This window comes from Equus przewalskii, chromosome 11, assembly GCF_037783145.1.
Source record: "Equus przewalskii isolate Varuska chromosome 11, EquPr2, whole genome shotgun sequence".
Lineage (NCBI taxonomy): Eukaryota > Metazoa > Chordata > Mammalia > Perissodactyla > Equidae > Equus > Equus przewalskii.
This window is the reverse complement of record NC_091841.1, coordinates 19341420-19365288: the sequence shown is the minus strand read 5'-3', so window position 1 is coordinate 19365288 and position 23869 is coordinate 19341420. Positions and strand designations below refer to the sequence as shown.

At 40.5% G+C, this 23869-nt stretch overlaps 1 protein-coding gene and 2 long non-coding RNA genes across 3 annotated transcripts; 1 reads left to right on the top strand and 2 right to left on the bottom strand.

Moving 5' to 3' along the window:
* Positions 1 to 625: 625 nt before the first annotated feature.
* On the bottom strand, positions 626 to 4240 carry LOC139074359 (uncharacterized). The gene is made up of 2 exons (XR_011523890.1): positions 4093 to 4240; positions 626 to 3162 (listed from the first exon to the last, which is right to left on the bottom strand). It is a non-coding gene; the product is annotated as an uncharacterized lncRNA (long non-coding RNA).
* Positions 4241 to 7638: 3398 nt separating this feature from the next.
* LOC103558219 (olfactory receptor 5J3-like) lies at positions 7639 to 10007 on the top strand. The gene has a single exon (XM_008531077.2). The coding sequence runs from the start codon at positions 7797 to 7799 to the stop codon at positions 8754 to 8756; it is 960 nt and encodes a 319-aa protein (XP_008529299.1). The 5' UTR covers positions 7639 to 7796; the 3' UTR covers positions 8757 to 10007.
* Positions 10008 to 10560: 553 nt separating this feature from the next.
* LOC139074358 (uncharacterized) lies at positions 10561 to 22416 on the bottom strand. The gene is made up of 3 exons (XR_011523889.1): positions 22302 to 22416; positions 11610 to 11720; positions 10561 to 10810 (listed from the first exon to the last, which is right to left on the bottom strand). It is a non-coding gene; the product is annotated as an uncharacterized lncRNA (long non-coding RNA).
* Positions 22417 to 23869: the final 1453 nt, after the last annotated feature.

Sequence of the window (23869 nt, the reverse complement as noted above, 5' to 3'; positions counted from 1 at the left end):
ATTCATTCAAATGCTCTTTGAACCAGCCTTAACATCTTATGGTTTTCGTCATTGATAAATTGAATAAACTCTTTAATATGTGTTTCTTTTATATTTACATGAGAATCACAGTTCTAAATTCCCGGCTCCCCTCCACCCCGCCACCCCCACCCCCACCCCCACCTCCCCCCCCACCCCCCAACCCCCCTACCTCCCCCCCCACCCCCCACCCCCCCACCTCGCCACCCCCAGGAAGATCAGCCCTGAGCTAACAGCTGCCAATCCTCCTCTTTTTGCTGAGAAAGACTGGCCCTGAGCTAACATCTGTGCCCATCTTCCTGCACTTTATATGTGGGACACCTGCCACAGCATGGCTTGCCAAGCGGTGCCACGTCCCCACCTGGCATCCCAACCAGCAAACCCTGGGCCGCCGAAACAGAATATTCGCCCTTAACCGCTGTGCCACCGGGCCGGCCCCTAATCTTTTTGAAAATTATGCTTTCATAGACTAAAGGATACAAATCAAATTTATGATAATGGTTGTCTCTAGGGAGGGAGAGGCATGGGACTGGGATAAAATACATGAGGATTTCAATGACCTTTAAAGTGTTATTTTTCTGATTGAAAAAAAGATCTGAAGCATATATAGCAAAAACATTTACATTTATTAAGTCAAAGTGGTGGATGTTTATTATATTAATCTCTAAATTTTCAATTTTAAAAAATTTCCAAAAAGTGAAGCCAGAAAGTACTGAGGCATCTTTTTAGGGCAAGATAGAAAGTTCTATGCACTTATTAATCCCAAATTACCGACCAAACACCTTTTAAGAGGATGAAGGCATTGTGTAAAGATTTGTAGACTGGGACCCATGAGACATGGGTTGAAGTTTTGGGTCTAGAACTAATCAGCTGCATGACCCTGGGTAAGCAATTTCCTTTCTTTGAACATCAGTTTTGTTTCCTGTAAGATAACTGAAAAATTACGGTGCGGACCACTCTACTTATGAATTTTATACTGTAAACTAAGTGAAAGGAATTGCAAAAAGTTTTTACATTTCTGTGATGCTTTAATGTTTTCAAAAATTATTATTAATATGCACTCACAGATTTATTGCAGCACTATTCACAATAGCCAAGATATGGAATAAACCTAAGTGCTTATCACCGGATGAATGGATAAAGAAGATATAAGATGTCTATATACAATGGAATGTTGTTGAGCCATGAGAAAGAAGGACATCCTGCATTTGCAACAACATAGGTGGACCCTGGGGACATTATGCTAAGTGACAGAGAGAGTCAGACAGAGAAAGACAAATACTCTTTGAGATCACTTATATGTGGAATCTAAAAAAGCCAAACTTGTAAAACAGTGGTTGCCAGGGGGTGGGGAATTGGGGGATAGGAGAGGTGTTGATTAAAGCTACAAACTTGCATCAAGTAGTAAATAAGTCCTAGAGATCTAATGCACAGGATACTGAAGGATAGTGAATATAGGCAACAATATTGTATTATAACATTCAAACTTGCTAAGAGGCTAGATCCTAATTACTCCAACCAGTAAAAAGAACTGATAATATGTGACATCATAAAGGTGCTAATTATTGCTACAATGGCAATCATACTACAATATAAAATTGTTCAAATCAACATGTTTTACACTTTAAATTTACACATTACATGTCAAATATATTTCAATAAAAAAATAAAACTATTATTAAGGGGTTCAAATATGTACAAAACAGCATGATAAATTAACTCCCATGACCCTATCATTCAGCTTCAACAATTACCAACTTATAGCAGTTCTTGCTTCATCTCAACCATCACCACTACTCTCACCCTGATTTTTTTTACCTTTTTATTTTGATGTAATTAGATATATTTCATATTTATAAAGTATTTTAATATAATTTTTAAATTTGCAGGAATAGTATAGGAACTCTATATACTCTTTATCCAGAATCACCAATTCTTTTCATTTTATCCCATTTTATATATATGTATATAATATATACACAGAATATTCATATATATACAAATTCTTTTCCAAACCATTTATCACTAAACACTTCAGTGAGTAGTTCCTAAGAATAGGTCATTCTCTTACACAGCCAGTACGGCTACCAAAACTGGGACATTTCCCAGCGATAGAGTACTATTATTTAACCCTCAGTTCACATTCAGATCTTGTCAATTGTCTCCAAAGATCCTTCATATTTTTCCCCATGCACCCACCTAGATTATTTTAAAGCAAATCCTAATGTCCTATCATTTCCTAGTACTTTTTTTTAAGTGTCCAAATATATCCTCTTTTTAATGTTGATCCCTCTACTTTGCTGGTGCCTGAGCATGCTCCTGGTCTTCCCACTGGGTGAGCCAGTCCTGACTCAGAAGCACTGCTGCACCATCACATCTCAGTTGAGAGCCCGCTGGGTTAGATGCTTGTAATTCCCTTTAGCTCAAACAATCTGTGATTCACAGAAACATAACCACCACCTGATCCAGTAGCCTCAGCTGAGCCCCACATGATGCAGTCTCAGGACGGCAGTGTCAGCTGACAAATGGATAGGGAGGAAGCTACCCCCACCCTACCTGCCCACAAAGCACAGTCAGAGACAGGAAAAGGAGGGAAAGAGCCACAACTGGGAGATGATCAGTTTGCATTTTTGCTTCTGGTTAACAATTCCCTTGGCTTCTCCATATGCCCATTGGCATTTGCTGCGCTTAGAAGTTCGTTTCATTTCTGAAAATATAATTTTTTAAGTTGCTAATATAAATAAACTACTTATTCCATTAACAAGGTCCCCAGTTTCTCCTCAGATGATTCCCTGGAGGCCGAAGCCAGGAGAGCTTCCTAGAGAGGGTCAGGCGGCAGAACCCCTGCCCCATGTGCCCCCAACTCCCCTTGGTGCTCTACTGCTGCTGAGACACAGAAAGCACAAGAAAAGGAACCTAGCCTCACCCCTACCTAGCGCTCGACCCACACTCCGTGGAACTCGGTGTCACCAACTTGTTTGACCAGTATTAGGGCCCAGGCCCTCAATGTCCAGCAGAGATGGACCCTTGGGTCATTCAGTCAGAATAGCTGGGCAAACTGTCCCCCAGGTTCCTGCAAGCTCCCGAGGGGCAAGATGGCTTTTCTTCATCCAGACTTCAGAATCCAGGGAGGAGACAGGAATTCTGCTGGCAAGAATGGAACCATAAGTGCCAATTCCTCAAGGAGACCCTCACCTCCCTCTGCCTCAAGACCAAAGCAAGTGACTATAATCAACAGGGGATAATTTCTTCTTCCCTGAGGCCTGAACAGGACCGCAGGAGAGGACACAGGGGTAGGTGTGTTTCTAGGACCTCCCCAGAGCTCTGAGCCTCCAAAGCCACCTGCAATCAAGAGGAGATGGAGCTAGCTTTATAAACTCTGATGGGACTGGGATGCACCCACAGCTTCAGTCCCGAGCACCACATTCTGTTTGCTTGAGCTGTGTGCCTTATCACCAGGTCTGGATGTGTGGCCACCCCAGAAACAGATATAAGGAGGAGAACCTGAAAGACATAGACTGGAGTGCAAATGAGTCCCAGAATCATCCCAAGTGGCTGGGCTAAGAGGATCTTGCGTCCCCACTGGAGGTGTGCGAGGCCGGAGAGCACCGTCTGCTAAGGTTGGTATTTGTCTATTGGAAATTCTACTGAGTTCTACCAGAGCTGATTCACAAATCTGAATTTACCTGTTCTCTTCTCCTTCTTTTCCCCTCAAATCCGCACTCACTCCATCCCCTAGTCTGTCAGCCTTTAAGCATTTCCTGAGATCCCACTGCATTCAGGGGTCCCAAGCAATCTCTTCCTATCCATTATGTGTACATAATCTCACTTGTGGTGGGATGGAAGTTAGTGTATATCAAGTGCCTACCCTGTTTCCAGAAGTGTGCAAAGGACATTGACACATATTGTTTTTCAGTCCCCACAGAGGACTCAAAGAGGCTCAAAGAGATTGAGTAACTCTACCAGGTTTCCTGACTCTTTTCAATGCACCTTTTGCCTAGTAAATATTTACTAAGGAGATTAATTTCCACATCCAGGCTGTTGCACTTCCCCATCTCCTCTACCTAGCCTCACCTTCCTCGTTCTTCATGGCCCAGCCTGTGCCTCCTCTTGCTGAAGCCTTCCCAGATGACTCCAGTGCGTTCCTACTGCCGAGCAGGTACCACTCAACTTCACTCTTGTTTCATGGGGGTAAGTTTGTCTCTGAACAAAATTTCAGACCCTAAATGGCCAAAGACATGTCTCACGATATTTTGAACAGTAGTTGTTTAAACACTTTAAACAACTGTAATTGTTTAAGTACTTTGAATAACCTCAATTGTTCAAATACTTTTGGATAACAGTAGCTGTTCAAGTATTTGCTGTTCACTTGATACAAAACAAGGCTCTGCTTTCAGAAGTTAAAATGTGATAAGGAAGCAAAACAATCCAATGGAGGGAAAGAAAGACTGGAAACAATGACAAAGCCCTGTTAAACAATTCTAAATACATCTGTGTGAGTAAAATTCAACTGCCAGATTACAACAGCATACAAAATGAGAATTCAGTTGGGTAAGGAAGGCTGACTAGGAGGGCTGAGGGATGGCTTTGCGGGATTTAAGGAGGAAATCTGGAGGTCCTTTGCAAACTGAGAGGCTCAGAGTACATCTGTAAGTCTGTAAGTCAATGTCACCACAATCAAGAATTATTGAATGTCGTGCCTCTGAAGGAACTGACTGGCCATTTGGGAGTTGGGATGGAAGTAGTAGAGGATTAGGACAGAATGCAGTCTGGACAATGGGAAGCTGGTGAGAGAGGGAGAGTTGGGAGGAGGACAAGAAACCTCATTTATTGGAGAGCAGGATCCAGGAGCTCAGGCTGAGTGGAGAAACTGGAGTCAGGGCACAAAGTTGACTTTGCTAGTTAAACTTTACGACTGAATCATGTGATAGGATTCTGTCCTGACCACTAGGACCCTGACTTTTGGGGTTGTGTATTCTGACCTTTACTACAAACAGAAGGTCTGTGAAAGGCATGAGTGTTCCAGTGGATTCTCCTACAGTCCCATAATCTGAAGCCCAGCTCAGAGAAAAAGGAGAGGCAGCAGGGCAGAAGGCAACATCCTGGAGCAGACTAGTTCTGCTAAGGCCACAGTCTTCAAACTAGGATTGTGTGCTCCTGAGGGTGACGTGAAGAGTTTTCAAGGGATTTACAGGCAAAACTATTTTAAAGGGACCCAATTTCCAGTACCTCAATGTGTGTATCTACTCTTTCTTAAAACCAACGGCCTTGAAAATGCTTCTGTGATGGAAGTACTGTACTCCTTTTTCATCTCCCTCTTCTCAATTGCCATTCTCCCATTTTTGAAAAGAAATACATGATTCTGACCCATTCTGAATCTTAGCATGAGGCATTTCACCAGCATACAAAACTTCCAGGATACCACACAAAGAGGTAATTTCATAAATAGGTAGGTGTTGAAAAAGTAAATGACTTTAATGACTGCCTATAAAATTCTTTTTAAGTCAGATGGAAATGTTTCAACAAAATGGAGGGAGGATCTTTTCAAATTGACAAATGATGGAGCATTAAACATAATTTTTGATGAAACATACCATGTGATTCTTGGCATTAACTAAGAAGGAGGTCAATGAATAGAACGGCATTACTAAAACAAAACTGCTTGTATTCCCATCCATTCATCTGTGTTAACAAGGTTGCTCAGAACTTCCTACTTCATGTACAAAATATTTGCCAGGGATCACTGCTATGAGTGGCCAAAGTACTTAAATAGATTCTTGTGAGCTGGGTTGACCCTCCTAAAACTGTCTGTTACCATCAGGTATACAACGTCGTTTTTCTGGACAAATTCACATGGATTCTTTTTGTGTTGCCCAGGACTACACTGGCACAAAGATCCATACCCAGACAGCAAGTGTGGGGAAGATGCATTCACTCACTGTCAGATTGTCAGGACCAGGCAAGACCTCAGAGATCTTACAAAGCAGATCTTGACTTTGTCATCGAGGAGTCAGAGGCCCGGAGAGAGGAGAACTGCCCAAAGTAACAGAGCTAATAGGCAACAGAGTCAGAACTAGAAAGCAGGTCTCCATTCGGTCAGTCTAGTGCTCTTTCTGCCATACCTTGTGTCTGGTGCAATGGGTGTGCACGAAAGTGAGGCTGTTCTATGTTCTTCTGCAATGTGGCAACACATTTCCTCTTTGTCCTCTACATAAACTGTTTGGATGAAGAGGTTGGTGAGGTTTTCCTACGACTGATTTTCAAGATGTAGCCCAGATGCTCAAAGAGGAGGGAGATAAGGGGCAGAAGAGAGAGGGAAGTGTGGAGAGAAAGGAAAGGACTCTGGGCATTTCCAGTCCTCCTATGGATAAACATCTTGGAGGACAGTCAAGCAAGCACTCGAACACCATTTCCAAGCTGATGGTCTCTTAGTGACATTCAATTCAATTGATTCTCAGAGGACAATACGGTTATGAAACAGAGGAGAGGATGCCCTGAAGGATACTTAAATACAAGACAGAATAAATACTGATATATGCTACAACATGGATGAGGCTGAAAGCATTAAGTGAAAGAAGCCAGACACAAAAGGCCATATATTATATGAATCCATTTATATGAAATGTCCAGAACAGGGAAATCCATAGAGACGGAAAGTAGATTAATGGTTGCCAGGGGCTGGGGGAAGGGGAGAATGGGGAGTGACTACTAATGGGTATGGGGTTTTCTTTTTTGGGTGATGAAACTGTGCTGCAATTAAATAGTGGGAATGGTTGCACAACCTTGTGAGCATACTAATAACCACAGAATTGTACACTTTAAAATGGTGAATTTTATGGTATGTAAATTCAATCTTGATTTTTAAAAAGACATAATGAAATAGTTGTCAAATAGAGTCATGAGCATATTTATAGATACAGGTGCAAGAGATTGGGGAAGAGGTTTCACATTGATCACCTACAGTGTCCCAGACATGCAGATATTTTACATTCATTTGTTTTATTTAAGCCACTGAGCAACCTTGAGAAGTAGGCATATTTTCTTCATTTCACAGATGAGAAAACTAAGGCTCATAGATATAGCTTACCAAGGATACATAACTTGTTGTACCATAGTCAGAATTAAGACTCGGATCTGGGGCTGACCCCGGGGCCAAGTGGTTAAGTCCACACGCTGCGCTTTGGTGGTCCAGGGTTTTGCCGGTTCGGATCCTGGGCGGGGACATGGCACTGCTCATCAGGCCATGCTGAGGCAGCGTCCCACATAGCACAACCAGAAGGACCTACAACTAGAATATACAACTATGTACTGGGGGGGTTTGGGGAGAAGAAGAAGAAGAAAAAAAAGATTGGCACCTGAGCTAACATCTGCCACCAATCCTCCTCTTTTTGCTGAGGAAGACTGGCCCTGAGCTAACATCCATGCCCATCTTTCTCTATTTTATGTGGGATGCCTGCCACAGCATGGCTTGCTCAGCAGTGCCATGTCCGCACCTGGGATCCGAACCAGCAAACCCCAGACTGCGGAAGGGAAACGTGCAAATTTAACCACTGCACCACTGGGCTGGCCCCTCAGGTGCCAATCTTTAAAAAAAAAAAGAGACTAGGATCTGCCTGGCTTCACAGCCCATGTCCTACCACTATGGCACGATACTTCCCATTAGCTTCTTCTAGAAGAAGCCTTATACTTGTTTGGTGTTCTCCCTCACCACACCTCGCACGGTGGTGGGCATGCTCAAGTAATACTGTTTGAGTGATTTTCAATTGTCTCCTCTGCAGATGACACCTGGAGAACTAGCCCTTGCCAGTAGCAACCACACCCCAGTTACCCAGTTCATCTTGTTGGGATTCTCCAATTATGCAGACCTCCAGGAGCTTCTTTTTGGAGTCTTCCTGCTCATCTATACCGTGACAGTGGTGGGCAATCTGGGAATGATGGTACTCATCTTCACGGACTCCCGTCTCCATAGCCCCATGTATTTCTTCCTCAGTGTCCTCTCTTTTCTTGATATCTGTTACTCTTCTGTGGTTACACCCAAGCTGTTAATCAACTTTCTGGCATCTGACAAGTCCATCTCTTTTGAGGGCTGTGTGGTCCAGCTGACTTTCTTTGTGGTTCATGTGACAGCTGAGAGCTTCCTGCTGGCCTCCATGGCCTATGATCGCTTCATGGCCATCTGCCGAACCCTCCATTACGGTTCTGTCATGACCAAAGGGATGTGTCTCCAGCTTGTGGCTGCTTCCTCTGCATTTGGTGGCATTAACTCCTCTATCCAGACTGGGAATGTCTTCGCCTTGCCTTTCTGTGGGCCCAACCAGGTAACACACTACTTCTGTGACATCCCACCCCTTCTCCACCTGGTTTGTGGCAGCAAAGCCGCAGCAGGAGTGGTCCTCTATCTCTTCTCTGCTCTGGTTACCCTTCTGCCTGCTGCAGTCATCCTCACCTCCTACAGCTTGGTCTTGGTGGCCATTGGGAGGATGCGCTCAGCAGCTGGGAGGGAGAAGGCCCTCTCCACATGTGCCTCCCACTTCCTGGCCATTACCATTTTCTATGGTACCGTGGTTTTCACCTATGTCCAGCCTCATGGACCCACTGATGATACCAGTGGCCAAGTAGTGTCTGTCTTCTACACCGTCATAATTCCCATGCTCAACCCCTTCATCTATAGCCTCCGCAACAAGGAGGTGAAGGGCGCCCTGCAGAGGAAGCTCCAGGTCAACATCTTTCCCTGCTGAGCCCTGCAAGCTTGTTTGTTGGAATGAGAAAGGCATAGCATCTTCCAAACCACATTATGAATTGACCTGACTAAGAACAGCCCTGGTTTCAGAGGAAGTGGTAGATATAGGGAATAAACAGCAAATATCATCCTTTGTACAGAGCACTGCAGTTTTTAAAGCATCTTCTTATCCATTATCACATTGAACTCTTGTCACTATATTCTATCGCAGCCATTCTTATGATGATCTAATTTTACAAATGAAGGGTACCTGACTCAGCAAAAATTAGTTAATTATCTAAAGTCATACAGTTAGTGAGAGAGTGAGCATTCAACATCAGGACTTCCACACCAAACCCAGGGATCTTTCAATTACACCACAGCCACAAGTTATTGGCAGCTCATCATAACTTCCAAAAATATCAGACCAGGGGCAGTACAATCATTCCTGTTTTGCCACTGATTTAGTGAAGTGGGGGTGGGCTACAAGTGGCTCAGTTCTTTCTTCCCGTTCCAAAAAGAAAGATGACCAGGTGAAAGTGTCTTTACTTTTTATTGCTACTGCATTTTGCTGAGCTGTCCCGTCAAATAAAACCTCAGATTCAAGAGAGACTTTTCCTCATACATCTGTTTTCTTCTAGCCAGATGTTTGTACACGTCTCATAATTCTCAAGAGGGTGTGTGTGCGTGTGATTTGGGCAGTTATAGCACTATATAAGATACTGTGCTTAATGAGATTGATTCAAAAAGAATTTATATTTGGCCTGAGCATCTTTAAAAATTCATGTAATACAGTGAGTATATGTGTTTTAGAGAATCACACAAATGAAGAAGCTGAACTTGACCTCATTCAGGGTTGCACACTGGAGAGGAAGACATGCTGTTAAACTAATGCAAAGTCCTAACCTGGACTCAGTCAGCGTCACTCTGAGATTTTTGAATCACTAAAAAGGGTTTTTTCAGATCTATCTTAAGGAAACAAGTCTAAATATAGAAAACCTTACTATACAAACAGGTTTATCACAGCATCATTTTTGAAAACAAAAAATTGGAAACAACCTAAATGTTCAAAGGAGGAATAGGATTAAATGGTTTATTCCCTAGAAGGGTTATGATGTAACCAATAAAACCTATATTTCTGTGATTGCAACAATGTAACAAAAATGATGGCAAAAATACTGGGAAGAACATAAAAATGTGACCATCGTATTAGAGTGATAGCACAATGGGAAAAATGTTTTTCTATTTTTCTCAAAAGTTTTCCAAAACTTTTTTAATGATCATGTTTAGTTTTGATACTTTATTCTAAAAATCAGTAATTGAATGAGGTCCCCCAAGTGGCCATGGGACTAGGTCTAGCCAAAGGAAGGTGATCAGAGGAAGATTTCATGTCTTTTTTTTTTTTTAAAGATTTTATTTTTCCTTTTTCTCCCAAAGCCCTCCAGTACATAGTTGTGTATTTTTAGTTGTAGGTCCCTCTAGTTGTGGCATGTGGGATGCTGCCTCAGCATGGCTTGATGAGCGGTGCCATGTCTGCACCCAGGATCCGAACTGGCGAAACCCTGGGCCCCTGAAGCAGAGCGCATGAACTTAACCTCTCACCATGGGGCCGGCCCCGGGAGATTTCATTTCAAGGCATAGACTTTAAGAAGTGGGTGGGTGTTAGGCTCTCCTGACTCTCTATTTCCTCTGCTGATACGTGGAAGCAGGGTACTCCATGGTCCTAGGGCACAGTAGAGCCATGAGGAAGGAGCCCGGTTTCCTAAAAAGACGGAGAAAAGCCGCCTCCTAACTGGGAAGACAAGACTAAGAAATAAACGCTATTTTGTTAAGCCCCGGAAATTTGGGATTTGTTTATTGAAGCTGTTAGAGTTACCTTAACTAGAACAATGAACTTTCTTTAGGGTTTTGGTTTGGGGTTTTTTGGTATTTTTTACCAGCTGATACAGCCCTCTGCTTTCTCCCAGGCTGCCTATCTGAATGCTCCCATCATCTCTCCATCGATCACTGCATCATTTGGAGATGCAGCCCCCAGTGGCCTGTCCCCAACAGCAATACTGGTCCAAGCGATATCTAAAAGTAAGCAAAGTCAATGTCATTTTGACAGTGGCAAGTCTTTCCCTCTAAAGGTCAATATCTTGTGAGGTGTATGCGGTAGTCCTCCTTTTACGGATGAAGAAAATAATATCCAAGTTAAGCAACTCATCCAAGTTCTCAGAGCTAAAAAGAAGACATGCAGGACTTGGTTTTCCAATAAACATTTGAAAAGCTCATTGGCAATTAGAGAAATGAAAACTAAAATCCCAAGAGGCACTTTACACCCTCCAAAATAGCAAAAATTAAAAATCAGACAATCTAAATGCTAGTGATGGCTGTGTGTAAAATTGGACTAACCATTTTTGACAACAATTTGGCATCAAATTAAAAATTTGAACATGCATATACACTCTGATCCAGCAGTTCTATGAGTAGGCATATAATCTAGAGAAATTCTTGCACATTTGCTTTATGAAACATATGCCGGAAATACTTACAGCAGCATTGTCATCGCAAAAAAAGTGGAAGCAACACAAATGTTTGTCAACAGTAGGAATGGATCGATAAAATTGAGCACATTCATACTATAGAAACTAAACAGCAGCAAAAATAAATGAACTACAGATCTGCTCATCAGCACGAATGTGTCTCTAAAACATAAGGTTAAGTAAGGAAGGAAGTAACAGAAGAATGCACACAATATTATTCCACTCTTATAAAGTTTACAAACAGGCAAAACCAAACAATTTTAATATTTAGAAAAGCATTCACAGATGGTAAAGCTATTTAAAATAAGGCAAGGAGTGGTTGATGCAAAATTTGGGATAATGCTTACCTCTTGTGGGGGAGAAAGAGATGAAATTAGGGAGAGGCATGCAGGAGCCTTCTTAGAGCATGCTACTCAATGCGTGATCTCCGGATCACCAACCTCTGTGTCACCTGGGAGCTGGTAAGAAATCCAGAATCTCAGACTCTTCCCGAAACCTACTGAATCACAATCTGCATTTTAACATGATCCCCAGTTGGGTTATAAGCACATTAAAGATACTTGGAAAGTTCTATTTGTAAGGTAAATGGTGCAGACATAGGTGTTTATTTTAGCAATATTCTTTAAATAATATAGGTTTTATTCACTTTTGCATGTATATTTTGCAATTTAATAACATTTTCAAATACATGGTTTTAATAAAGTTTTTAAATGTTTTCAAATATATCTAGAGACAAAGATGAAGACCACAGAGATGACAAAGAACCAAAACCAAACCTAGATATTTACACTCACAATCCAGTGCTATTTCCACAATACCATGCCTTTGCCCCAAGGCAGTAGATGAACTGACTCCAAGAAATTTATCCATTTCTAATTCGTGCTCCAGCTGGGTAGGCCAAAGGCCACCATAAAAATAGATAAACTATTGGAAGCTCCAGTGGCTTGATCATTTTTATTTAGATATTCTAGCATTGGGAGTGGGTAGGAAAGTTATTTTCCTGTCCAGAAAATCCCTTCCTCTCCTGGAAACGCTTTCCTGGAAAATGTTTTGGAAAGTAGAATGCCTAAAATTTGAACTTTATAGTTACATGTTTTATTTATTTGGAAATAAAAGAGGAAGGGATGGGATAAAATTCGGAGACATAGAAAGAATTATAAAGTCTCAAATATGATATAAATGCTTAATTTGGTTTTATATCTGAATGTTATATACTGTATACATGAATATTTATACAAATACTGACAATCAAATTTAAGTTTCTGGTGTAACTTGGCAACTCAAAAATCTTTATTCATTCAATTTATTTAAAATGATATTTTGAAAAGAGAAAATTAATTTCAGTGTTGGATATAAAGATCTGCTATTGGTAATTATGTAAATAATAGAGGAGATTGTGTAAGTGTGAAACTCTTTTCAACGCTCTTTAAAAATTTGTAAAGAGAAAATTTAAACAGTGATCATCTTTCTCCCTTGATAAAGGAGCCTGCAACAAGCTATATCACTGTCAACAGCTTGGTGGACTGTGAACTTCCCTCTGTGAAGTGTTAGCTGATGCTGATTCACAACCTATTTAGAACAAGTGCTTATCTGAGGCCCCAAACTCGCCTGTACAAGAAGTGTGACTTTTTTTTTCTCAGTAAGTTCTCTTTTGAACTCCTCATCTGCCAGATGGCAAAAACATTCCCTCTGGGGCCAGCCCCGTGGCCAAGTGGTTAAGTTCGCCACTCTGCTCCAGCAGCCCAGGACTTCGCCAGTTTGGATCCTGGGCGCTGACATGGCACCACTCGTTAGGCCATGTTGAGGCGGTGTCCCACATACCAAAACTAGAAGGACCTACAACTAAAATATACAACTATATACTGGGGGGATTTGGGGAGAAAAGGCAGGAAAAAAAAGTCTATCAATTCAAGACAATCTCAGTGAATTTAACAGTCACTCCCAACACCCACACACACAAACCTGCTCCTTCCCTTTCTAAGGGCTTAGAGAGTACCCAGGAATAAGGATGGGAAGATAGAGATACTGCCTGACCCTTTGTCATGCTCTGTCCATGCTGGCATTTACTGCAACATCCTATTCCCATCTGGTCTCCAATTGCCAGACCATGAAATCATCGCCATGATCCCATGTCCCAAAAGGAAAGCCTCTCAGCTACTCCTAGAGTGTTGGACACATGCACCCACTCTTCCATGCCCTCTGGGTCTGCGGGAAGGTTGCCTCAGGCTCTCTCTGCCTGGGCCTGCCACACAGCCATTTCTTCTCGATTGCCCCTACACCTCACGAGGTGTGGAAGCTCTAGAGATCGGGCCACAGAATTCCTTCCTAGGGATTCACCAGCCTCTAAACTCACTTCTGCTCTGACTTTCTCCACCTTGCAAGCCTAGGGAATTTTTACCTAGTCTTTGAAAGAAAAGCATTGGAAAAACTGGCTTTGACTGATCACATATTTATACGTTTGTGGTTAAGGCATGAGTTTATGCCCTGGGTTGTTGATGGTTCCAGCTTTTGAAGTTCAAAAGCTTTTTATCACAGAAGTTTTATCTCTGCCTTGAGTTTCCAAAACATATTTCAAACCTCAAAGGCCAGGGATTGACTTTTTTTTGGTATTTGCATTATGTTGCAACAACCCTTCCCCAAGGCATGGCTGCCAAGAACTCTAGTTTGAAGGGGGAAGGATCATTGGGTAAAAAAAATTATCAGGAAGAAAAAAACAGTGTATCAAAATAAGGTGCTGTTACACCTAATTATAAAGATCCATACATTTGCTCCACCACTCCATTTTACCTTTTAGCCACAAACTTTGGCAACATGGTTACAGCATTTTGCACATGTGTTTTAAATTTTGTTGTTTTCCATTATAATTGAACACAGTTGTCAGACTCACTTCAATTCAATAAGCATCAAATTTACTGGTTTTGGCATACCAAATGATACCTTCCTTTGTCTCAGTTATAAAATCATTAACATCAGCACTTTATTTTTTCATTTTTCTCTAAACTTTTATAAATAAGGGCAAATATGCAATAAAATGTTCAAGTAATTACACACACATTGCCATATTTAGATGGCAACAGGGCCAAAATGAAACTATTCGCTGGCAGACAGCAGTACCATGAGGTAGCTTAAAATAGTTATTTGTCTACTGGAATAGAAAAGTCAAATTTGGTATATGAAGGAAGTTTAGAGGTGTGGAGGTATAGTATGAAAGGACCAGTTATGCAAAAGTTTACAATTACCTGAATTTTGATTAATTTTTTGTTCACCCTCACCTGTCTTCACACCTCCTAGTATAAAAAATTATAACAATTTTATTTGTGACAGGTTTATTGAGATTTATAATTCACATACCCTACAATTCATCTAAGTATGGGAAAAAAACACACCTCTCCTGTTCTTGTGTCTTTCTCCTTTACTCTCACACTACTACCACACTCACAAAACTTTCAACACCAGATGTGGGAGAGTGTTTTCCCACACCAAGCAATTCTCGACAATACCAGCTGGGTGTCCTACAATTCAATTCAATTCTGATACCAACCAAGTTAGCACAGACCCCACAGGTAAGGGCTCAGTCCCACGAGACTGCCTCCCACTTCAGATGCCAATTACAAGTAGTAATTCCACTGGTCATCCACAACCTCTGCCCAACTTGGCTACAAATCAGAGGTTCCCATGACCCCACTCCTACCCTTGGATTTGATTATTTGCTAGAACAGCTCACAGAACTGGGGAAAACACGTACTTACATTGACTAGTTTATTACAAAATAAAGGATGTGATGTGACAAAGGATACAAATGAACAGCCAGATGAAGAGATGCACAGGGCAAGGTCTGGCAGGGTCCCAACTGCAGGAGCTTCTGTCCCCGTCAAGCTGGGGTGCACACCCTTCCAGCATGTAGATGTGTTCACCAACGCAGAAGCTCTCCAAACTCCACACTATTGAGACTTTTGTGGAGGCTTTCTCACGTGGGCAAAATAGGTTATTAATTGCATTTCCAGCTCCTCTCCCCTCTCTGGAGAATGGGCAATGAGGCTGAAAACTCCAAGCTTCTGAGTACGGCTTGGTCTTTCTGATGAACATCCCCCATCCAGTAGCCCACCAAGAGTAACCTCATTAGAACAAAAGACAGTCCTCTAACCCAGGAAATTCCAAGAGATTTAGCAGCTCTGTGTGATGAACAAGGGTCAAAGGTCAAATATCAGAACAAAAGATGCTCCTAGCATTCTCATCACTTGGGAAATTATAAGGGTCTCAAGTTCCTGTTCCAGGAACCAGAGGAAGCGACCAATATATATTTTCTATTATTTCACATCACACATTTAAAGTATACAATTCAGTCATTTTTAGTATATTCAGAGTTGTGCAACCATCACCACAATTAATTTTAGAACATTTTCATCACCCCCAAAAGAAATGCTGTGCCATTTAGCCATCATCCTCCAATCCCTCTACACTCTTCAGCCCTTGGCAATCATGAGTCTTTCTGTCTCAATAGATTTGCCTGGACATTTCATGTAAATGGAATCACAAGATACATGGTCTTTTATGACTGGCTTCTTTCACTTAGCATAATGTTTTCAAGGTTCATCAGTACTTCATCCCTTTTTATGGCTGAATAATGTTCCATTGTATGGATTCCACTGTATCGTAATGGCTATTTACTTATCCATTCATCAGTTGATAGATATTTGGATTTTTTCCACCTTTTAGCTGTTATGAGTAATGCTGCTATGAACATTCATGTACAAGTTTTTGTATGAACATATATTTTCAGTTCTCTTAGGAGTGGAAATGCTGGGTCATACAGAAACTCTATGTTTACCCTTATGAAGAATTGCCAGACTGTTTTCCAAAGTGACTGCATCATTTTACATTTCCACCAGTAGTATATGAGGATTCCAGTTTCCTCACATCCTCATCAACCCTTGTTATTATCTGTCTTTTATTGTTTTTTTCCCCCCTGAGGAAGATTAGCCCTGAGCTAATATCTGTTGCCAATCTTCCTTTGTTTTCGCTTGAGGAAGATCAGCCTTGAGCTAACATCTGTGCCAATCTTCCTCTACTTTATATGTGGGTCTCTGCCACAGCATGGCTGACGAGTGGTGTAAGACCCCACCTGGGACCCAAACCTATGAACCCAGACCACTGAAGCAGAGCGCACTGAACTTCACCATTACACCACGAGGCCAGCCGCTATCTTTTATTGTTATAAACATCCAAGTGGATGTGAAGTGGCATCTAATTGTGGTTTTGATTTACATTTTCCTGATGACTAAAAATGTCAAGCATCTTCTTATGTGTTTACTGGATATTTGTACCTCTTCTTTGGCGGAAATGTATATTCAGATTGAGTGCCCATTATTAATTGGGTTATTTTTGTTTTTATTATTGAGTTATAAGTGTTCTTTATATATTCTAGATACAAGTCCTTTAACAGATAATATGATTTGCAAATAATTCTCCCATTCAATAAGTTGTCTTTTCATTCTTTTGATAATGTTCTTTGATGCACAAAAGTTTTTAATTTTGATGAAGTCCAATTTATCTATTGATATGGACTGACTTGTGTCTCCCCACCTACCCCAACCCACAAAATTCATATGTTGAAGTCCTAATCCCTAATATGATAGTATTGGGAGATGAAGACTTTGGGAGATAATTAGATCTAGATGAGGTCATGAGGGAAGGACCCTCATGATAGGATTAGTGTCCTAATAAGAAACATCAGAGAGCTTGCTCTCTCTTTCTCTTTACCATGTCAAGACACAGTGAGAAGGTGGCCATCTGTAAGCCAGAAAGAGGGCCCTCACCAGAACTTGACCATGCTGCACTCTGATCTCAGACTTCCAGCTTCCAGAACAAGGAGAAATAGATTTTCTAGTGTTTAAGACACACAGTCTATAGTATTTTGTTATGGCAGCCTGAGCTGACTAAGAAATTTATTTTTCCAGGGCTGGCCCAGTGGCACAGCAGTTAAGTGTGCATGTTCTGCTTCGGCGATCTGGGGTTCGCTGGTTTGGATCCTGGGTGCAGACATGGCATCACTTGGCATGCCATGCTGTGGTAGGCGTCCCACATGTAAAGTAGAGGAAGATGGGCATGGATGTTAGCTCAGGGCCACTCTTCCTCAGCAAAAAGAGGAGGATTGGCCGCAGTTAGCTCAGGGCTAATCTTCCTCAAAAAAAAAAAAAAAAAAAAGAAATTTATTTTTCCTTTTTTTGCTCGTTTTTGGTGTCATATCTAAGAATCCATTGCCAAATCCAAGGTGATGAAGGTTTACCCCTATGTTTTCTTCTAACAGTTTTATGGCTTTAGCTCTTACATTTAGGCCTTTGATCCTAGCCCTAATTTTGAATTTTTTTTTCCTGAGGAAGACTAGCTCTGAGCTAACATCTGTTGCCAATTTTCCTCTACTTTATATGTGGGTTGTCACCACAACATGGCTGACAAGTGGTGTAGGTCTGTGCCTGGGATCCAAACCTAAGGACTCCAGCTGCCAAAGTGGAACACACCAAACTTAACCACTATGCCACAGGGCTGGCCCCAGAGTTCATTTTTGTATATGGTGTGAGGTAGGGATCCAACTTCATTCTTTTGCATGTGGATATTCAATTGTCTCAGCACCATTTGTTGAAGAGACTATTCTCTCTCTATTAACTGATCTTGGCACTCTTGTCAAAAATCAATTGACCATAAATGTATGGGTTGATTTTTGACTCTCAATTTTATTCCATTGATATATATGCCTATTTTTATACCACTTCTCACACTTTTTTGATTACTATAGTTTTGTATTAAGTTTTGAAATTGGGAAGCATTAGTCATCCAACTTTTATTCTTTTGCAAAATTGTTTTGGCTATTCTAGGTCCCTTTGATATCCATATGAATTTTTTTTTTCTTTTTCTTTTTCTTTTTTTTTTAGGAAGATTAGCCCTGAGCTAACATCTGTTGCCAATCCTCCTCTTTTTGCCGAGGAAGACTGGCCCTCAGCTAACATCCATGCCCATCTTCCTCTACTTTATATATGGGATGCCTACGACCACACACTTGCCAAGTGGTGCCATGTCTGCACTCGGGATCCAAAGTGGCAAACCCCAGGGTGCCAAAGTGGAATGTGAGCACTTAACCACTGCACCACCAGGCCGGCTCCTCCATATGAATTTTAGGATCAGATTCTCCATTTCTGCCAGGAAGCCAGCTTGTTGGATTTTGATAGAGACTTTGTTGGATACATAAATCAGTTTGGAGTATCATTGTTTTAAAAACAGTAAACCTTCCTACTCGTGAACACAGGATGTCCTTTAATTTATTTAGATTTTCTTTTATTTCTTTCAACAATGCATTACAGTTTTCAGAGATTAAATTCTGCACTTGTTTATTAAATTTATTCCAAAGTACTTTGCTCTTTTTGATGCTATCATAAATGGAATTGTTTTCTTAACTTCATTTTTGGAATGGTCATTGCAAGTGTATAGAAATACAACTGATTTTTTTTCATCCCAATTGCAACAACATGGATGGACCTTGAGGGTATGATGTTAAGCAAAATAAGCCAGACAGAGAAAGACAAATACTGCACGATTTCACTCATATGCGGAACATAACAAATACATGGATAAAGAGAACAGATTAGTGGTTACCAGAGGGGCAGGGCATTGGAGGGGTGGATTAAAGGGATAAAGGGGCACATATGTATGGTGATGGATAAAAATTAGACTACTGGGGGTGAGGATGATGAAGTGTATTCAGGAATTGATAAACAATAATGTACACGTGAAATTACACAATGTTATAAACCATTATAATCCCCCAAAAAATTACTTGGGAAAAAAAAGAAACGCAACTGATTTTTTAACTTTATTACATTGAGATATAATTTACATATCATATGATTCACTTATTTAAAGTGCATGAGTCAACAGTAAAAATACAATTGATTTCTACATATTCTGTATCTTGAAAACTTACTGAACTCCTTTATTCATTCTAACAGTTTTTAGTGGATTCCTTAGAAATACAAGATCATGTTGCCTGTAAATAGAGATAGCTTTATTTCCTCCTTTCTAGTCCAGATTCCTTGTTTCCCCGACTCTAATTGACCTGGATAGAAACTCCTGTACAAGAAAAGTCATGAGAGCAGACATCATTCTTTCGCCTTGTCTTAGGTGATTTAGTCTTTCAGCATTAAGTATTATGTTAACTGTGGTTTTTCCATAGATGCCATTTATCAGATTGAGGAAATTCCCTTGTATTCCTAATTTGTTGAGCATTTTTATCATAAAAGAGTGTCGTATTTTCTCAAATGTTCTTTTCTGTACATACTTATTTCTATTATGTCAGTAATAATGTCCCCTCTCTCATTCTTGATTTTAGCAATTTGAGTCTTCTTTTTTCTTGGTCAGTCTAGTTAAAAGTTTTGTCAATTGTGTTGATCATTTCAAAAGACCAACTTCTGGTTTTGTTAATTTTTCTCTATAGCTTTTCTATTCTCTGTTTAATTTCCACTCTAATCTTTCTTTTGTTTGCTTTAGGTTTGGTTTGCTCTTCTTTTTCCTTAAATACTTAAGGTAGAAGATTAGGTTATCGATTTGAGATCATTCTTTTTTTATAATATAGGTATTTATAGCTGTAAATTTCCCTCTAAGTACTGCTTTAGCTGTATCCCATAAATTTTGTTATATTGTGTCTTCATTTTCATTCATCTCAATGTATTTTCTGATTTCTCTTGTGATTATTTCTTTGACTCATTGGTCATTAAGGAGTGTGTTAATTCCACATATTCATGAATTTCCCAAATTTATTTCAGTTATTGATTTCATTGTGGTTGAAGAACACTGAATAATTTTGATTCTTTTACATTTGTTGAGGTTTGTTTTATGCTCTAGCGTATTGTCTATCCTGGAGAATGTTCCATGTGCACTTGAGAAAAATTTATATTCCACTACTGTTGGGCAGTGTTCTATAGATGTCTGTTAGGATTAGTTGGTTTATATTGTTCAAATCTTCTATTTCCCGTTGATCTTCTGCCTACTTGTTTTACCCATTATTGAAAGTGAGGTATCAGAGTCTCTGATGATTATTATCAAATTGTTTCTATCTCTCCCTTTATTTCCATCAATTTTTGCTTTATGTATTTTGGAGTTCTATTGTTAGGTATATATATATACATACATGTTATGTCTTCCTGATGGATTGGCCTTTTTATCATTATAAAATGCCCCTCTTGATCTCTAGTGACATTTTTTAAAATCTATTTTTGTCTGATATCATTATAGCCACTCCAGATTTCCCTTAAGGTTCTGTTCATTTATCTTCATTCTTTTTCTCTCTGTTCTTTGTTTCCAGTCTTTCTTTCCCTCCATTGGATTGTTTTGCTTCCTTATCACATTTTAACTTCTGAAAGCAGAGCCTTGTTTTGTATCAAGTGAACAGCAAATACTTGAACAGCTACTGTTATCCAAAAGTATTTGAACAATTGAGGTTATCCAAAGTACTTTGGATTTTATAATCTTTATTGACCTATCTTCAGGTTCACTAATTTTTTCTTCTACCTGTTCAAATCTACCCTTGAGCCTCTCTAGTGAGTATTTAAGTTATTGTACTTGTCAACTTCACAAATTCTATTTGATTCTTTTTATAATTTCTATCTCTTTATTGATATTCTCTACATAAGACATTGTCATCATATTCTCTTCTACTTCATTAAGCATGGTTTCCTTTAGTTCTTCAAATATATTTATAATGGCTACTTTGAAGTCTTTGTTGTCTGACATCTGTCCCTCTCACAGGCAGTTTCTGTTCCCTACTTTTAATCCCGTGTATAGGTCACACTTTCCTGTTTCTTTAAATATCACATAACTTTTGTTGACGTTGGACACTTCAGATAATATATTATAGCAACTCTGGATACCAGTCCCCTTCCTCTGCCTCCACAGCTTACTGTTGTTTGCTTGTTTGTTTACTGACTGGCTGGACTATTTAGTGAAGTCTATTTCCTCTACAGTATGAAGGCTTTGATGTTGCTCCTCAGAGGGTGCAGTATTGTGCATGTCCACAGTCACACTAGGATGACAGTGAGTTTTAGTAGGGCTCTCTTCTACTGTCTCTTTCCTTGATCACTCCCAGATCTTAGGCTCCACTAATTGCCAGCTTATTGTCCTACTGTTTGTGACAAGGCTCTGGGACATATACTGCTCCATAGTCTAATCCAATTAAATTTGTGCTCCTTTGCAGGGGTAGTTTTTGAGGTCACAGTTTGAAGTTTGTTCTGTCCCCAGGAAGGCTCTTTTTAGTTGTCTCCCTGGTTCCCTCTGGTAAACTAGCTGGTCCATGGTTTAGCTTGTAGCACTCATGAAATTACCAGCATCTTCTAAATTGCTTTCTAACAAAAACTCCACTGTTTTTTGAGAGTACACGTAAACTTGAACTTCCCTACATTCTGTTTCAAATAGTGTGTTCCTTAAGGGAGAACTTTAGAGTTCTCCATTTTAGAGCCTGCCTCTTCCCCCGGGCAAAATTCCAGAGCCAGAGTTTGGAGCTGGGGGCAGGGACAGTGGTTTAATTCTCTCTGAGTGACAGCCTGTTTAAGAGGAGGGTGCTGGGTAAGAAAGTACCCTCCGGTCTTCTCAGTTTGCCCCTCCCAGCGTGTTCTCTCTGCCCTATAAGTACCCAAGTGATTTTCACCCATATCAGAAGATAACCTAAATCTACCAATTTTTCAAACAGCTTAACCTTAGGAAATATCAGAGACATGTTCATTTACTAATTCGGGTGTAGTGGGCAAAAGGGGAGGGGGGGGACCTAATGTGCAAATGCACCTCAGGAAATCTAGGATAAGACAGAACACTAGAGTTCTATTTGCATGAGACTCTTCCCCAGCCCAGTTTCTGCAGAATGTTTCAAGTTCTTGAACGGAGGGAACTGTAAGAAACTGAAAGAGTAAAGCCATTCGAGCAGGTGTGGGAGGGTCAGGGTTGGGGAGGTGATCACTAGAGCTGAGGATCCAGAGGTGGCAATAAGGACTTTTACTTACCAAAGAAGGAAAATTTTATTCCAATTCCAAGGCAGGAACAGCATGGGAAAAAGAAAGCAGGAGTCCTAGCAGAGGAGCCAGAGGGGAAATAACAGCAGGCACAGCAGAAAGAACGAGAACAAAGGAGGCAAGCCTCTTGAGAGTTTAGAACACCCACGGCAAACTGGGTTGGAGTTCATAGTCCATAAACTCTGGCATAATGTTTACTCGAGCCTGAAGTCTCTGAGAGGATGTGGTACAGGACTGAAGTTATGCTTCCACTATTAACAAAATAGACCGCCCCTCCTCTCTTCAGGAGAGAAAAGAGGTTGTTTCCATTTATCCTCTCCTCTCAACTCTATTTACCCACCTTTCATTGTAATATCTTGCTTGTGCACAAACCCTTTGGAGCATTTTTGTTATGTAGTGCAACTTCTAAGTGTGGTAAGACACTCCATTCAGCTAACCTTTCTGGAAAACAGTTCAGTACAGTATATCAAGAGCCTTAAAAATGTTCATAGCTTTTAACCCAGCAATTCCTCTTCTAAGGAAATAATCAAGGGGACAAAGATTTAGGCACAATGATGTTTATTACAGCATATTTATACTATACATAAGTATTATACCTAAGTATCCAACAACTAAGCAAAAGTTTAATAAATAATGTTATATCATTTGATTAAATATCATGTAGCCATGAAAAAAATCATGGTTTTGAAGAATTAACTGGGAAATGTTATAAAACAATGTTAGATAAGAGAAGCAGGTAACTATGACGTTTATATTGTATAAGCTGTAATATGTTTTTTTAAAAGTAGAAAAACACTAGATGGAAGGATGCCAAAATACTAATAGTGGTTGCCTCTGGATGGCAGGACCCAGGATTATAATTGACTTATCTTCTGCTTTCCAAAAAAACAAAATTCCTGTACTTTCTAAATTGTTTTCAATTATATTTTTAAAAATTTTATAGCCAGTAAAAAGAATCAATTAAAAGGAAGTAGCTCAATGACCTTCTCTATTCTCTGATCTGTTTTGAACCTCAGGAAGGTGGCTGGACCTTCTGGCATGTAGACTTAACTCTGCAAACCTCATTACTGTATCCCTCTGTCCCACTTACAAGGTCCTCTAACTCTAAACTACTGACCAGCCACAGGAGTAATGCACCTGAGATGAAGCAAACATTCAGAAGCGCAGGACACCTTGCTTTGGGTGGGAATCTGCATCTCCACAACAGGGGAGGTTCACTGTGGATTAGGGAAAGGCGAGTACAGAAAGAATCCATGAGAGATGGATAACAGGAAAGAGGGGAAAATGGCTCTCTGGGACATGACTTGGCTCTCTAAATTCAGAAATATGCCTGGAAATGAAAGAGACCTGGCCCCATTGGCAGACTCTGGAGCTTCTCCAAGAAGGGGCTTCACTTCAGCCTGAGAGGAAAGTAGTTGTTTTCTTTGGGTGAGGACCGGGACTGCAGAGTTTGAACACCTGTAGCCATGGTTAAGTGGCGGGGAGGGGAAGATGAGATGATAGACTGTGAAGATAAGATGAGTCTTCAAAGCAGAATTCCTGAAATATTAGCGTACTTA